The following is a 15,527-nucleotide window of genomic DNA, read 5'->3' as shown; positions in this document are numbered from 1 at the left end:
AATTAACAAACAAAACTTACTGGCTCTGAGCATGATCCACTGGATTCCTCCATTATTTCAACAGTTTCCAAACCAGGCAATAGAAGCAAAACTTTTTGTTTGGCTTCTCTTAGTATTGGTCTTTAAAAAAACAAATAAATACACATGCGTCAAGGGTACTGGTGAGTACTTGTGATGTTAACTAGAGCATTTATTTTAAAGAAGCAAAATGTAACTCACCTAAAGATTACTAATACATACAAAAGTGGAAGAAAACAGACCATATCTGAATTGTCCTCTTTTCAGTTTCTACATTTTCTTTTAAACATTTTTTTTCAAAATACCTGTATATTTTTATCATGCAAAATTTCTAACTGAAATAAAATACATTAAGTACACACACAGCTGTAAGAATCACCGATAACTGCCATTCTTGTCTCTTTTAAGGATAGTTTTAAATTGCTTTCACTGGTTCCTAAGAATCATATTACTTTAAAGCCCCTTTAACTATGTTAATTACCGCAGATTTGAAATAATAGCTTAACTAAAAAATTCTCTGCCAACAACTGGCTGTTAACACTAAAACACCATTATCTTAAAGAACAGATAGTTATTTTCTTAGCTTACTTTAACTCTTCAGGATAAGTCAACATCATCACTTTAGCAAATGTGGCATTCCAGAACTGAGCACTCTGCTTTCGAATCTGTTTATTCTTGTGCAGAAATATTGTGCAAAATAGTGGCGAGAGCTGTTCAAGAAGTTCACTGTCGAAAGTGCCAGCACTGAACTGTAGACAAGTAATAATATCTCCTAGCAGCTTTTCTAACTAGGAAAAAGAAAAGGACAAAAGCAAAAAGTATACTAAACAAATCAAAGTACATATTCCTATTTCAATGTTTACTATATGAATGACTTTATCAGGTATCCATGGTCACAGTAACACACAGCCCTCTCTGTTAAGTTGGCAACTATCAAGTAAATTTATTTTAATTAGTGATATTCCATTATGATTTTGAGTTTATTCTTGGGGAGGCGCCTTCATTACAATAGTAACACTTGTCTGCCTAGCCTAACTTTCAACTTTGTAACTTTGGAATGCCAACCCTCATACACAGAGTCATGAAATAAGATTAATATAATTTCAAAATAACATTATACAATATTTATTTTCAGAAAAACTAGGAATGAGTATGTCATACTATTAAATGCCCATTAAAAATTGTACTATAACTCATTTAAAAATCAAGAGTTATCTTTAAGGAAAGTGAACATCTATCTAAGCCCGTTCTCTCATTATAAAAGCATGTTTTATGGACAATAGTTTATTTTTACCTTGTTGTTCAGAGAGCTATACACTTTAGGAACTTCATCAAGGCTGGAAAGAAAAACACATAAAATGTAACACCATTTGTATCTTAGGAAACTGACATCATACTACCTAACAAACTAAACCTAAATAAAAATTAATACAGCAATAAACAAGATATATATGAAATGTCCAAAAACTTGGAAGCTATACAAAAACAAAAAAAACTCCTTGAAAACAGGCATGAAACAAACCCAGCTTTAGGAAATAAAGCACAGTAAACAAGACACAATGTAAATTAAAGTGGTCATACAATATTATTTTTTGAATGCTTTAAAAGCATAAATTATTCTTGAGACAAATACTAAAATTTGGCAATGTAGTAAGTTCATAGATTTTGTGAATTTATAAACCTTCCTTAAAAGTGTTTCCATCATTTCACAAAAGATGAACTACTATTAACAACTAAACTACACAAGCTTACTAAAAGCAATATTGTGAATTTCTCTCAAAGGGTTGCTTGGGATTTCTGTAGCTTACAGGGCACTACATCACATGTAAAAGTAGGGCCCCGGGAGATAGCTCAGTGGAATAAGTGCTTGCGTGGCAAGCATAAGGTCCTGAGTTCAATCCCTGGTATCACTAAAAAAAGAAGTGGTAACATGTAAAAGTAGTAATCCATACTTCTGGAGATTAATTCTAAAAGTTAGGTGCACATATTTAAAGAATCTTGGTCTAGGGAGATATAAAAGAGCCAGCAAGTAAAAGAGAAGTATACAAATAGGGAAATAGGAGGTCTCATGATACGTAATTCATGTATCAAAATGGTACCATGAATCCCAATAATTTTATGAAATAAATACGTACTTTACTAAACATAAAAAATATATTTAAAACAATAAAAGGAAAATCTTGGGGCTGGGGGGATGGCTCAGTGGAATAAGTGCTTCCCTGGCAAGCGCAAGGACCTGAGAGTTCAATCCCTGAAGGGGGGGGGGGGGGGGTCTTGTTTTTCAGAAATACTGGCCCACACAAGTGCTAACTTTTGTACAAATAAAGGTTCAACTGTTTGTGAAGGAAAATTACTAAACACACAAATCCAGCAATCAAAACTAGGTGGTAAATATAGTGAAACCCCATGCAGACATTTTATACAGTGAGACAATGTCAGTGGTGCTAAATACCATCAAAATACTAAGTGCCTACAATATACTTAATTGCAGAGTAGCATGTCAAATATATATAATCTATTACTTTTTTGTTTTCCCTAAGAAACTATAAAATTTAATGAGCATGCTTACTTGTATAAGCAATTCTAAAAATATACAAAAAACATACATACATGCAATTTCTACCTCAGATTAGCATTTCATCTTTTTTACATGGAATTTCAGGGGGCCTGCCCCTTAGCTCAGTTCTTCAAGTGGCTGCTTCAACAAAGCAGTCAGGCTCAGGTTGCTGTCGTTCATTCCCCATAACTCAAGCCAGCCAATCATGCCTTGAAGGCATTCAGAGAAAAAAAAAAAAAAAAAAAAACCAAAAACCAAAAAACCTACATGGAATTTCATCCACAATAAACCATCAAGATTATTATGCATACCAAAACTGTAGGAAAACATCCTTATTTCAATTATATAAATTCAATTCAAACCAAGTCCAAAATACTTACTTAGAATTTGCATAAAATAATGCCAAGGGTCTTGTTAATATCGCAAATATTTTTCGATTCACAGAAGGTAAAGAAATATGTCCAAGCAGATTGGAAATCATGTTGATGATTGAGTTGCCGATACCAAGCAGAGTATCAGAATGTGCCTCCTTGAAGCTCAAAGTATGGAAGGAAGAGATCACTCTTACAATAAGTTTAAATAAAGAGGCCAATTTTCCTAGGGGTTCTTTCTTCTTTTTGGCCCAATCTGACAATCTCTGTGGTGCTAAGATATAAATCAACTGATTAAAAACTTAAATACTTTGGAAACAGTGTCAATATCTAAATATTTAAAACATTTAAATATGATATATTAAATACACCTGCTTTTGTTAACTGACATCTCAAATCCTAAAGTGACATACCATTAAAACACTACATACATACCAGTAAAACACTACCTTTACAAATGAAAACCAGAAACAATTGAAAAACTACCTGGCTAGAATTTTTTTTTTTTTTAAATGATTGTTTTCCCTGACAGACTATGAATTTTGAAATTTTTCTAATTTTTGACCATTTGAACTACTTAAATACCAAACCATATTAGCACAGGCCCCACAGTTAAATTTGAACTTTTCAAAACTAAAAATTTCAGAGCTGGCCAAATAGCTCAGTGGGTTAAAGAAGGGCCGGGGTTCAATTCCCAGGCATGCCAGGATGGTGCTGGCCCCACCACAAGGGCACACTGAGACAGGAATAAGACTGAGCATGGCGGCACACGCCTGTCATCCCAGCACTTGGGAGGCCGTAAACAGGAGAATCCACTAGTAGTGAGACCCTGAACACCCTGTAGACCCTTCCCTAAAATACAGGAAAAGAAGAAAAAAAAAAAAAAAAAACTGAACTAAAATCTTCTATTAGAAATTACTGTTTCCTGATTCATCTATAGTACATTGAGTCTACATTATATTCAAATCCAAAAAAAAGCAATGAAACATTACCACCTATTTCCTGGGTTCAAAGAAAACAATTTTATAACCACTGACTTTCCTTTATACTCTTCTTTAATCACTTCTCTGTAACATCTAGTCATAGGAATATGCCCTAAGCCTTGTCCAATCCAAAAGTAACTGTTTTCTCTCAAATAAGCTATTCTAAGCTACAAGATTTCAAATTTAAGAAAAAGTCTACATCAGTGCACAGTAATTAAAAATTAAACTCCTGGTGAAAACACTTAAGGGAGGACAACCTTCTACCCTAACATCAACTTCTCAGACATGAAAATACACTGGATATGCTACCAAGAAATTCCCACACAGGACAGTGAGGTTAATGTGACACCCTGTGTGTGAGAAGACTGGTAACACAATAACAGCTAATCGAATTACAGACGGACAGTAATGACAACCCCGGTCTCCTCATTGTTAAAAAGGAGTAGGCAGTAACAAATATAGAAAAAAGAAGTATCCATGTGATATTAGATGGTAACTAAAACTATTCCAAAGAAACAGTTACACTGCCAAGTGTGGTGGCACATACCTGTAATCCCAACACTCAGCAGGCTGAGGCAGGAGGACTGTTGCAAGTATGAGACCAGCCTGGGCTACATAGTAAGTTCAATTTGAACAGGGTTTAAGAAGTCATGGATTTGATATACTCAGACCTAATTTGTCCTAAGTACCAATATGGGTAAAATTATTTAAATAGGTCCAAAGGCACATCAAAAGCTCACAAAATAATGTCTGGTATCTTTCTAAGTTCTGGTATTCATAATTTATTTTCTAACAAAATAAGAGATATCAGATTATGCCCTAAAAGAGCATATCTATGTGCAACTGTTCTATATTCCTTTTTTTTTTTTTTTTTTTTTTTGTGGAATTGGGGATTGAACTCAGGCCCTTGTGCTTGCCAGACAAACACTTATTCTATTGAGCCATCTCCCCAGCCCTCTTTATTCCACTTAGTAATAACCGAAAAGCTCCCCCCAACACACGCACGCACAAAGGTTTCTGAAACTAAAGTATGTTTCAGAAATCATCAGCAACCTATATTTCTAATGGCAAATTTTTTAAATTGAAAAAAATCTTAACATCAAATTACGTTTTTATTAATTTCAACTAGTCACTTTATGAAAGAACACATAAAAACAGGGATATATTTCAAACAATCAATTTTATTACAGTTCACACTACAAACTCAACAACGAAGTATATTTTTTCAAACCAGGTTACTACAATCTCAACAGACCAAACTTAATGAATATGGTAAAAGCTCAAGTTGGGCTGGGGAGACGGCTCAGTGGAATAAGTACTTCCCTGGCAAGCACAGGGGCCTGAGTTCAATCAATCCCCAGTTCCACAAAAAAAAACAAACAAAACCCCTCAAGTTAATTGGCAGGGCAAGGCTGCAGACACTGTAATCACAGCACTCAAGAGTCTGAGGCAGGAATATAAAGAGAATAGCCTAAACTACATAGGGAGTTTCAGGACAGCTTGAACTACATAGCAAGACTGTATCTCAAAAACAAACAAAATACTCAGTTAATTTTTTAAAAAAAATTTCAACATTCCTGTAAAGTCATAACCAATTAGCTTATTTCATGATTTTCTTTTCAATGTTAATATTAATTCAATTATTAAGACAGATTTCCAAATAGGAACATTTCTTGAAAGAATAGAGCGGGCTGGGGAGATAGCTCAGTAAAATAAGCACTTGCCTGGCAAGTGCAGGATCCTGAGTTCAATCCCCAGAACCGCAAAAATAAATAAATAAATAAATAAATAAATAAATAAATTTTTTAAAAAAGAAAAAAAGAAAGAATATATCAAAATTCTTGTTCAAGTCTTCTCTCGTATCAGAAAGAATTAGATCATTTTTTAAAGTTAATCTATATAATTAAGACGTTTTACTCGGTTGTAAAAAGAAACCGGGGGAGGTGTTTTTTTCTGACAATTATTTGGTAGCGCTATACTTATGAAATACTAGATGAAGAAATAAAAGATACTTACATTTAACTTTGGGCTGATATTTATTATTATATGGTGAAAAGTCAATGCAATCAACTATTACTGTAATAATATGGATGATCCTGTCCAAGAACAACAAATTCTAGGGAAGAATAGTAATAATCAGAAACTTTAAACTATGGTCACAGTATTCAAAAATAGTACACAACAAGAAATATAAAAATATTCCCACAAATACTGTGAAACCACATTCAACAGCTTTACTCATATAAATCAAAACTATATGGCCATACTTATTTCCCAGTTGTGACAACTATATAAATTTAAGTTCCTCAACATTAAGGAAAGTTTTTTAATGATGCCCACGGAACTCATCATATGGAATGATCCAAAGTTAGAACGAGGTCTGAAAACAAAATGAGGATTTGGCACAGGTGAAAGATATTTGACAGAATGTCAGCACTGGCACTCAATGTTGGAAATTATAACAGACAAAAGTGAGACCTAGAGCGCAGGCCCAGCGAGTGAGTGAGAGGACCCGGGGCCACCAGATCATGAATAGACCCGGTCTGCAGGCCTGGCGTGTGAGGTGAGACTGCCTGAGACCCACGGATCCCAAATCGACCCAGAGCCTAGGCCCAGCGTGTGAGTGAGAGGACCCGGGCCACAGATCCTGAATAGATCCAGAGCGCACCGTGGCAAGTGAGTGAGACCGCCTGGGGCCCACTGGATCCTCATTTAACCCACAGTGCAGGCCCAGTGTGGAACCCTTCAGCAGAACTCCCTGCAAAGAGGCTAGAGGCAAGATCCACCCAGCTGATTCAGGAGCAGAACAGCTTGCCAGAGTGACACAAAGGATTCAACTCCAACGGCTGCATCAGAAAGAAGTGGAGCACAGCAGCCAGACCCCAGCCTGATCCAAGCAACACCCACCTAGAGGAAACTGAACTTCGTAGATCCAGACCTGGTGCTAAGGTATTAACTCTATCTAAGCTCTACACCAAAGGTCAGAAGACAGTGGTACACAAAATGACAAAGAGAAGGAACAAGATGCAGTCTCAGGCCCCGAGTCCACCCAGTACAAATGCAGAAGACATTAGCATAAAGGAAACTGGAAATCACACACCTGATATCTATGAAGTAATAGTGTTGGAAGTAAAGAAACAACTGCAGAAAGGTGTAGAAGAAATCAGATCAGAAATAATTTCTGAACTAAAAAATTTAGTGATAACTTTAATCAAAGAAGTACTAAGTGCTTCTAAAGAATACACCGCTAAAAAAATAGAATATAAAAATGATGGAACTCCTGAATAAGCAAAAGAAATAGAATGTATGAAACAGATTCAAAGTGATATAAAGGAAATTAAAACCTCAATCACAAGCTGGCAAAACTGTTTGAGTGAAAGTGAAAATAGACTTTCTGACCGTAAAGAAACCATTGCAGCTAGTGAAAAAGAAAAGATCTCTTAAAAACGAGGATACAGGAAAAAATAATTCAATACCTGCAAGATAATGCAAAGATGAACAATGTGAGACTAATATGCATCAATGAGAAGGAAGGAGTCAATACAAATGATACAAAAAGAACATGGGCAGAATAGCAGAAAACTTTCCAAATATGGGGCAACAAGAGGACATTATGGAACTCCAAATAATATCAACCCAATGAAAACCACAACCAGCCAGACATATAATAATCAAGATCCCAGGGGCCAAGGACATGGCTCAGTAGAATAAGCGCTTCCCTCGCAAGTGCAAGGGTCTGAGTTCAATCCCTGGTTCTGCCAAAAAAAAAAAAAAAAAAAAAGATCCCAGAAATTCAGCATAGGAACAGTATAATAAAAGCCGCTAAAGAAAAGAAACATCACATTTAAAGGAAAATCCATCAGAATAACAGCAGATTTCTCTTCACAAACCATCAAGTCAAGAAGAGCATGGAGCAAAGTACTTCAAAGTCTTGCAAGAAAACAAATTCCAACGCAGACTGATATATCCTGCAAAACTCTCTTTCAAATATAATGGAGAAGTGAAATACTTCCATGACAAAGAACAACTAAAGAATTTCATGATGACAAAACCAAGCCTACACAGACTACTAAATGATGTTCTAGAGAGGGAGCCAACTGATCACAGCCCCATGAATGACAATGGAAAGAACCCACCAAATAGGGCAAACAATTAAACACAGGCGAATAAGAGGTATACAATAGTAGTCTTTCAGTTATTCTTTTGTGTTTAGCAGCAAAATATTTCCATCAGCACACTCTACAAATGGACTTCTCTTCCACCCTATATGGGTCATGATTCCATCTGAGTCTATAGGATGGATTTCAAAGAAATAGCTGTAGCTCAGTCCCACAAGTGACGCCTGGCCACCAGTAACTGTCATGTTCATTATGCATGTCCACAACACACTAGAACTTTGTGCGATATCCTATCCTCAAACTGTTAGAAGTGCTGGTCATTTATTTGCCATTCTAGTATTTATCTTATGTTTTATTCTTAGTACTTTGATATCATGAAAACTTTTTCTTAGTTCAATTGTTTTGAAACACTTGATTTTTAATTAATATTTAATTTTCTGCATATTGCTTAATCTTTACTTTTGTTCTAAGATTTATACTACATCTTTGACTTACAATTTATTTAAAAGACATCGTATGGTATCTTCTAGTATTAGAAACTTTTTTTTTAATTTTTTATTTATTTATGTGTGTGCGTGTGTGCGTGCGTGCGTGGCCAGCTCAGCCCACCAGGGGGCGGGGCTGGCTGGCATGTGGTGCTGGGGGATTGAACCACAGTCCCTGTGCTTTGCTTTGCTCAAGCTTGTTCTAAGTAGGTGCTTTAGACCACTGAGCCATCTCACCAGCCCCTAGTATTAGAAACTTTAAAAAGTATATTTCCCTTTTCTGTTGACTTTATATTACCTCTTCCCTCTTTTATATACATACACATATTAAAAAAATACTTGTAAAACCCAACATAAGATTGGTACTGTTTCACAGAAATCTGCAATGACCTTTAAATAAGGGTTCATCTAATATATTTTATATAGTCCTGCATAACTATCATATTGAGAGCTCTTTATTGTTCATCCAGGGGCATACTGTAACTTCTCTTGCCTTTTGAATTATGTTATTTCTTATATGTTACTTCTGGATGTATTAAAATATTTCATTTGTGTAACTAGAAAATCTTACTTTTAGTTTTCAAAGGTATGTTTGCTAAGTATAAAATTTAAAGAGAACAGATCTTTTCTTTCAGCTCTTTAGTCTAGTTTCTTACACTTGGTCCTTTTTTTTCTTTCTAATGTGGAAAAAGATGTTATTTAATTTTGTTCTTCCATAGCTAATATTTTTTAAGTACATGCTTTAATGATTTTTTTCTTTACAAAAAGTTTTGGACAATTTCATTTTTGTGTATCTTAGTTATTTTATTTAAATTTCTTGTGCAAAAAGGTTCATTTTTCTTGGAAATGCGGTATTATAAGTTGAACTAAATTCAGAAGTTTTAAACCTTTAAATATTTATTGCCTACTCCTTTCTACTTTAAGAATTCTAATTATATGAATATAAGTTTCTTGGTTTTGACAGTGAACTTTATGACTGATCTGTAAATTCTTCATTTTTATTTTGGACAATTTTGTTGTTATATTCATTTGTTTGTAAAGAATTTATTTTCAATTTGCAGTCTATTAAAAAAATTAAAATAAAAAAGACAAAAGCTACTAAATGGTGTAAAATATATAAAGGCTGAAATGCAAGTAAAATGTTCCACAGGCACAAGCAGCCATATTAAAAATGTTTTTAGACTCACTGTTCCCCAGGCCCTGCCCAAGAGGCTGGAATTCAAGTGGTGTGAGTCCAAGATGCAGCCTGCCTTTGAAGGCGGGTGGGCGGGATTCCTGGTCCCGCAGGAGGAAGGGACCATCCTTGGCTCCTGAGCAGCCATCACAGCAGCACTGTGGAAGACAGAAAAATCTGGCCGCAAACAGTGCAGCCCTCGGAATAATCTAGAGGAGAAGGCAAATCGATCTGTGCTTCATTTAAAAATAAGACCTAGAGGTTCCTTAAGTTTGGCGAAAAATCGTATTCCTAAATGACAAGAGCACTTTTGAAGAAGCACGTCCATATTGTTTCCAGTTGTTGGTACTAGATAACTCTGGAGTGAGCCTCAAACCCAAGGCCAAATTGACACCCAGAGTACAGAAACTTCTTAATCGTGAAGCTAGAAATCATACTCTCAGTTTTAAAGAAGCAAAAATTGTGAAGAAGTACAGAGACTCCCAAAAATGTATTGTTGATTTCTTGGAAAACTTGCAACAGAACAGTTAAATATCTTGGTAAAAGCCGAAGCTTTCTGCCAGCACTGAAGAACATTCCTCACTCTTATAAGTAAACTCAGCCTGAAGATACCAGAAAAGAAGACTTCAAATTCCATAAATGTAAATCATGGTATATCTGGCTCTAAAGGCAAGAGCCCGGCATTGATTTTCAGAACACGCACATCTGGCCAGTCAACACCCATTTGCTCCTCAAAGAGTGGGAAGAAAAGAAGGAAGTACTTCTCACAGCTGAAAATGTTGCTTAGTCAGAGTGAATCCCAAAAGGATTCAAAGGTGGACTTTAGAAATTTCCTATCTTCACTGTGAAGTTGGACTTTGAAAATAAGACTATTGTAATTTCTTTTTTTTTCCTTAGTGGTCCTGGGGGTTGATCCCAGGGCCTCACACAAGCATTCTACAGCCTGAGCTAAACCCATAGCCCCTGTCTACCATAATTTGTAAAACTATAGTTAGTAAAGCAATTTTTAAAGTTTTTTTTTAAATGTTTTTATTATATGACACTTCAGTAGCTGAAATGAAAGCATTCATAGGTTGCTTTATTTAGCAAGGATTTTTTATTGATTGCAAGAATATGAAAGACATTAAAAAGCAACTGGGTCAAAATATGGCATAAAATGTTATAACCTTGTAGATTCAAAGAGGTACTATGGTTGCAATTTAGACATTTATCCTGAACTCAACCATCAGATTGTTATTCCTATAGTAATAAACCATACGATGTTGTTAAAAAAAAGTTGATCCGTCTCCCAAACTAATCAGAATGTGACTATCAACAACTCGTTTACCAGCTTTCAACTGATGCTATTATATGTGCTAACAAAAGCACAAATTGACCAGCACAAGAACTGCACACAGGAGGAAGTGAAAATTCCAAATCAAATGTTACAATTTCAAACCAGAGAATTATATAGTACAACCTTTGGATCTTAGAAGGATGTAACATTGGCCTCATATATGACAAAAACAACTGCTGGGGCTGGAGAGAGAGCTCAGTGCTGACTGCCTGGCAAGCTCAAGGACCCAAGTTCAATCCTCAGTACCACATGCTGTGCCAGGCCAGCCACACTGTGGGATCCCCAAAACAAGCTGTGGTGCGCATGCCTGTGATCCCAGCGCTGGGCAGGCTGAGACAGGAGGATCACTATGAGCCTGAGCTGTGTGGATCACTATGAGCCTGACCCTGTATGCAATAAGAAGAAGAAAAAGAACTGCAGCTGCTGTCAACATTTCACCTTGATGGAAATATGATACGGAGCCCTGGACAAAAAGAAGCCTGAGATGAAAACTTTTTATTACAAAACCAAAGGTAGAATAGATGTTTATGAGTTATGCAGCAACTGTGTTACCTAAAACACAAAGCATTGGTGAATTGTGTTTAAGTCAATCCTACACATGTGGCATAAATTGATAGTTTATAAAAGAAGTAACATATGCACAATATCACAGAGCAATTTTCTTAGAGGACTGGGACTAGAACTCATAAGAGATCACATATAGCAGCCGATGAAACTGAGTGTTTCTGTCCAGGTAACTACACAAAACAAAATTGTGGAGCACACTGGTGAACAGATGCATGCAGCATCACAAAGGCCTACTGCAGCAAGTACAAGAAAACAAAACATGTGCTATCAGTATAAGCAATACTTGTACATGGAAAGCACAGCTGTTGTGCACGAAGACTGCTTTGGATGTGAAAGTTAAAATGAAGCTTATTCCTGTGGTACATTTCTGTTTATGTTTATACTGTAGTTTACCTAGGTGTTTATTTTTTACATCCTTTTAGGTTTTATAAACAAGCAATACAACAGACGTGAAAACGTTCATGTCTATAGTAAGTTTTTTTTTTTTTTAACGGAAGGGTCTACAGGGTGTTCAGGGTCTCACTACTAAATCAGACTCATAGTGATTCTCCTGTCTACAGCCTCCAAAGAGCTGGGATTACAGGCTCAGACTACCACGCCCAGTCTCAATTGCCATCTCAGCGTGCCTCGAGGGTTGGGGGTCAGCACGGCAGGCCCAGGGATCGAAACCCAGCCCCTGCTTGCAGGTGCTTTAATCTGCCGAGCTATTTGGCCAGCCTTGAAATTTTTGGTTTTGAAGTTATCTTTTGGTTTTGTAATCAAGTACACAGCTAATGAGAGACGTCTATTCTAAATACACAATACGTGTTAAGAATTTAGTACTTAACATTCAATATTTAACATATGGATCCTCAATATTCTGAACCTCTGTGACAAAATTAGTTACGGTCCTATTAACCTTTACTAACACACAATAACAGAAACAAGTGTCATGGCAGTATACTAAATATAAAGAGATCTTAAACTATAAAGAAACAAATGTTAGAAAAGAACAAACTTATTGGGGCAGGAGTGGTTGTACACATTTGTAAAACTAGCATTCAGGAAGCTGAGGCAAAAAGACTACCATGAGACTGAAGCCAGCAGGACTACAGAGAGATCGTCAAAAGGGGGGGGGGGAGGGAAAAAAAAAAATCTCAGCAGCAAGTCCTATCAATTTAAAACATTAAATGACAGCTCAACAACTGTAAATCCCAGCACTCTGGAGACTCAGGAAGGAGGACTGCTTGTGAATTTAAGGCCAGCCTGGGATGCATAGGGGGTTTAACACCAGCCTGAACTACATAGCAAGACCCTGTCCCCAAAATGAAAAAAAGAAACAAAACTTTAAATGAATCAATCAATGTAGCTAGGTGTAGTAGTGCACACTTATAAGCCTAGAACTAAGAATGCTGAAGTAGGAGAATTAGTAGTTGGACACCAGCCTGGGTTATACAGAGAAGGCATGTCTCATAAAATAAAATTTTAAATGTAAAAAAGTCTAACACACCTCAATATTTGTATCACAAAGGAACAGAAAGCAGCACCAAGAAGAAAAAGACAAACTGATACAGAGAAAAATTAAATGACGCACAAAGCAGACCGAAAAACCAAAACTTACTCAGAATAAAACTGAGGAGCAATAAAGCTTTTTCCTGAGCTAAAGGCATAGTTTCTTAGATTGAAAAGGTTCACTAACTCCTTATAACAAACTAGTAAAATGTTTATCTTGAAAGAGAATGATCCTTGCATTTATCAGATAACAAATCAAGCCAAAAAAGCAAGCCAAGAGAAAACAAGAAAAGGATTAGTGCTAAACTGCATACTCCATCTGTAAAACCTTAACAATTTAACTTCACGATTGTGTAATACGGAAAGAATACCATGTTCATTGACTGGAGCATATTGTTAAAATGGCCATACTACCAAATGATCTACAGATTCAATGACATTTGTGTTGGTATCCCAGTGGTGTTTTAGATAAACATTCAAGATTCTGAATAACCAGAAAAATCTTATGTAAGAATACTCCTAATTAGGAGCCACCATATGCTCTGACTTCAGATAGACACAATAACGATACTATGATGGTTCAACACTGGCTATAAAAAAGACATCTAGACGGCCAGCCAAATAGCTCAGCAGATTAAAAAGCCTACAAGCAGGTGCAGGGGCCTGGTCGGTGCCCTGCCCGCACACACTGAGATGGTAATCCCAGCATTGTAAACAAGGGAATCACTATGAGTCCGATCTAGTAGTGAGACCCTTAACACCCTGTAGACCCTTAAGACATCTAAAGCAGGTGCACATTCCTATGATCCCAGCACTCTCTTATATGCATATTAGGCAGGTGTTCAATCCCAGGACAACGAACTTTGTGACTGAGCACAACTGTCTCCAAATAAAAGACCCAGGCATCTAGCTCAGGGTGAAGGTCCTGGTTTCAACACTGACCACTCAAAAACAAAAACTCAATTAAATACATACATATGTATCTTCATAAACACCTTAAGAAGGCAACTTGCTTGAAGCATCGAGATTTTAATGATGCTTACTAACAGAAAATGGGAAGAATTTTATGTTAATCTTAGCAATGATTTTTTTGGCGGAACCGGGGATTGAACTCAGATCCTTGTGTTTGCCAGTCAAGCGCATATCCTACTGAGCCATCTCCCCGGCCCCTTGATTTGTTGATTATCAAAAGCAGAGAAAAGCAAAAATATGAGATTACAACAACAAAAACACTTCTGTACAGTAAGGGAAACAACAGAATAAAGACACATTATAGCATACAACACTTATAAATTTTATATATATACATATACATATATGTATGTATATATATAAACAAGCCAACAAACAAAGAACTCAAGCAACATAAGATCAAATTTAAAAATCGGGGAGATGGCTCAGAAGAATAAGTGCTTGCTTGGCAAGTACAAGGGCCTGAGTTCAATCCCTGGTTCCGCAAAAAAAGAGAAAGAAAAATTGGGCAAAGATGTAGGTACACATTAAAGAGACAAAAATAAAGGGAAGAGGTGACCAGATGTCAACACAAGGTCAACTATCATAATCTTCATTAAAATACACACAATACCATAAGGGGGCCAGTGAGATAGCTCAGCAGACTAAAGCACCTCTTAAGCAAGTTTAGGCAAGCACAGGGACTGCGGTTCCATCTCTGGCACCACAAGCCCTGCCTTGGGGCTGGCGGAGGCAGCCATAGAGTCCAGGCCCACACAGTCCAGGCATAGTGGTGTACACCTATAATCCCAGTGCTGGGGAAGCTGAAAACAGGAGGATCACCATGAGTCTAAGTTGCGTAGTGAGACCCTGTAGCAACCAAACACACTAAAAAATAAAAAAAAAAAAATATGATTCACTAATCACATTTTTGGCTACACACTGAAGGAAAAGAAAGCTTCTAAAAAAGCATCTGTACTCATTATTCCCCGCAGCTTTATTCCTAATGCCAAAAACCAGAAGCATCCTATGCCCACAGAGAATGAGTAAACAATATATAGTAGAAAGTGGCTATTAATCATCTTAAAAAAAATCCTTCTACTTGCAAAAACATGAGTGATGGTAAATGACACTATTCAAAATGAAATACGGAAGGGCCAACCAGATAGCTCAGCAGACTAAATAGCATGCTGAGGCAGATCAGAGAGTGAACCCCGTCCTGCAGTACTGGTCCCAGCCCCAGGACACACTTCAAGACTGGGCAAGGTGATGCATCTATAACCCCAGGGTTTGGGAGGCTGAAATAAGGAAGATCATATGAGTCCAATCTACGCAGTGAGACCCTATACTAAATATATTTAAAAAAAAAAAAATTGAAAATAAGAACAAGTACTGGGCCAGGGAGATGGCTCAGTGGAATAAGTGCTTCCCTGGCAAGCGCAAGGGCCTGAGTTCAATCCCCGGTTCTGCCAAAAA

General features: G+C 36.7%; 1 protein-coding gene and 1 pseudogene across 3 annotated transcripts in view; one reads left to right on the top strand and one right to left on the bottom strand.

Annotated features, from left to right (window-relative positions):
* The window catches only part of Rif1 (replication timing regulatory factor 1), a 93,249-nt gene that overhangs the window by 19,773 nt on the left and 57,949 nt on the right, over nt 1–15,527 (bottom strand). For all 3 annotated transcript variants that reach the window (XM_023721344.1, XM_023721342.1, XM_023721343.1), the window contains 5 exons: nt 5,946–6,045; nt 2,956–3,220; nt 1,313–1,355; nt 607–806; nt 21–120 (listed from right to left, as the gene is read on the bottom strand). In XM_023721344.1, the coding sequence (XP_023577112.1) occupies nt 21–120; nt 607–806; nt 1,313–1,355; nt 2,956–3,220; nt 5,946–6,045 (708 nt within the window). The remainder of the gene's footprint in view (nt 1–20; nt 121–606; nt 807–1,312; nt 1,356–2,955; nt 3,221–5,945; nt 6,046–15,527) is intronic.
* On the top strand, nt 9,772–10,646 carry LOC105742913 (annotated as a pseudogene).

This window comes from Octodon degus, unplaced genomic scaffold (assembly GCF_000260255.1).
Source record: "Octodon degus isolate 3935 unplaced genomic scaffold, OctDeg1.0 scaffold00082, whole genome shotgun sequence".
Lineage (NCBI taxonomy): Eukaryota > Metazoa > Chordata > Mammalia > Rodentia > Octodontidae > Octodon > Octodon degus.
The sequence above is the reverse complement of the archived record's forward strand: the minus strand, read 5'-3'. Positions and strand labels throughout refer to the sequence as shown.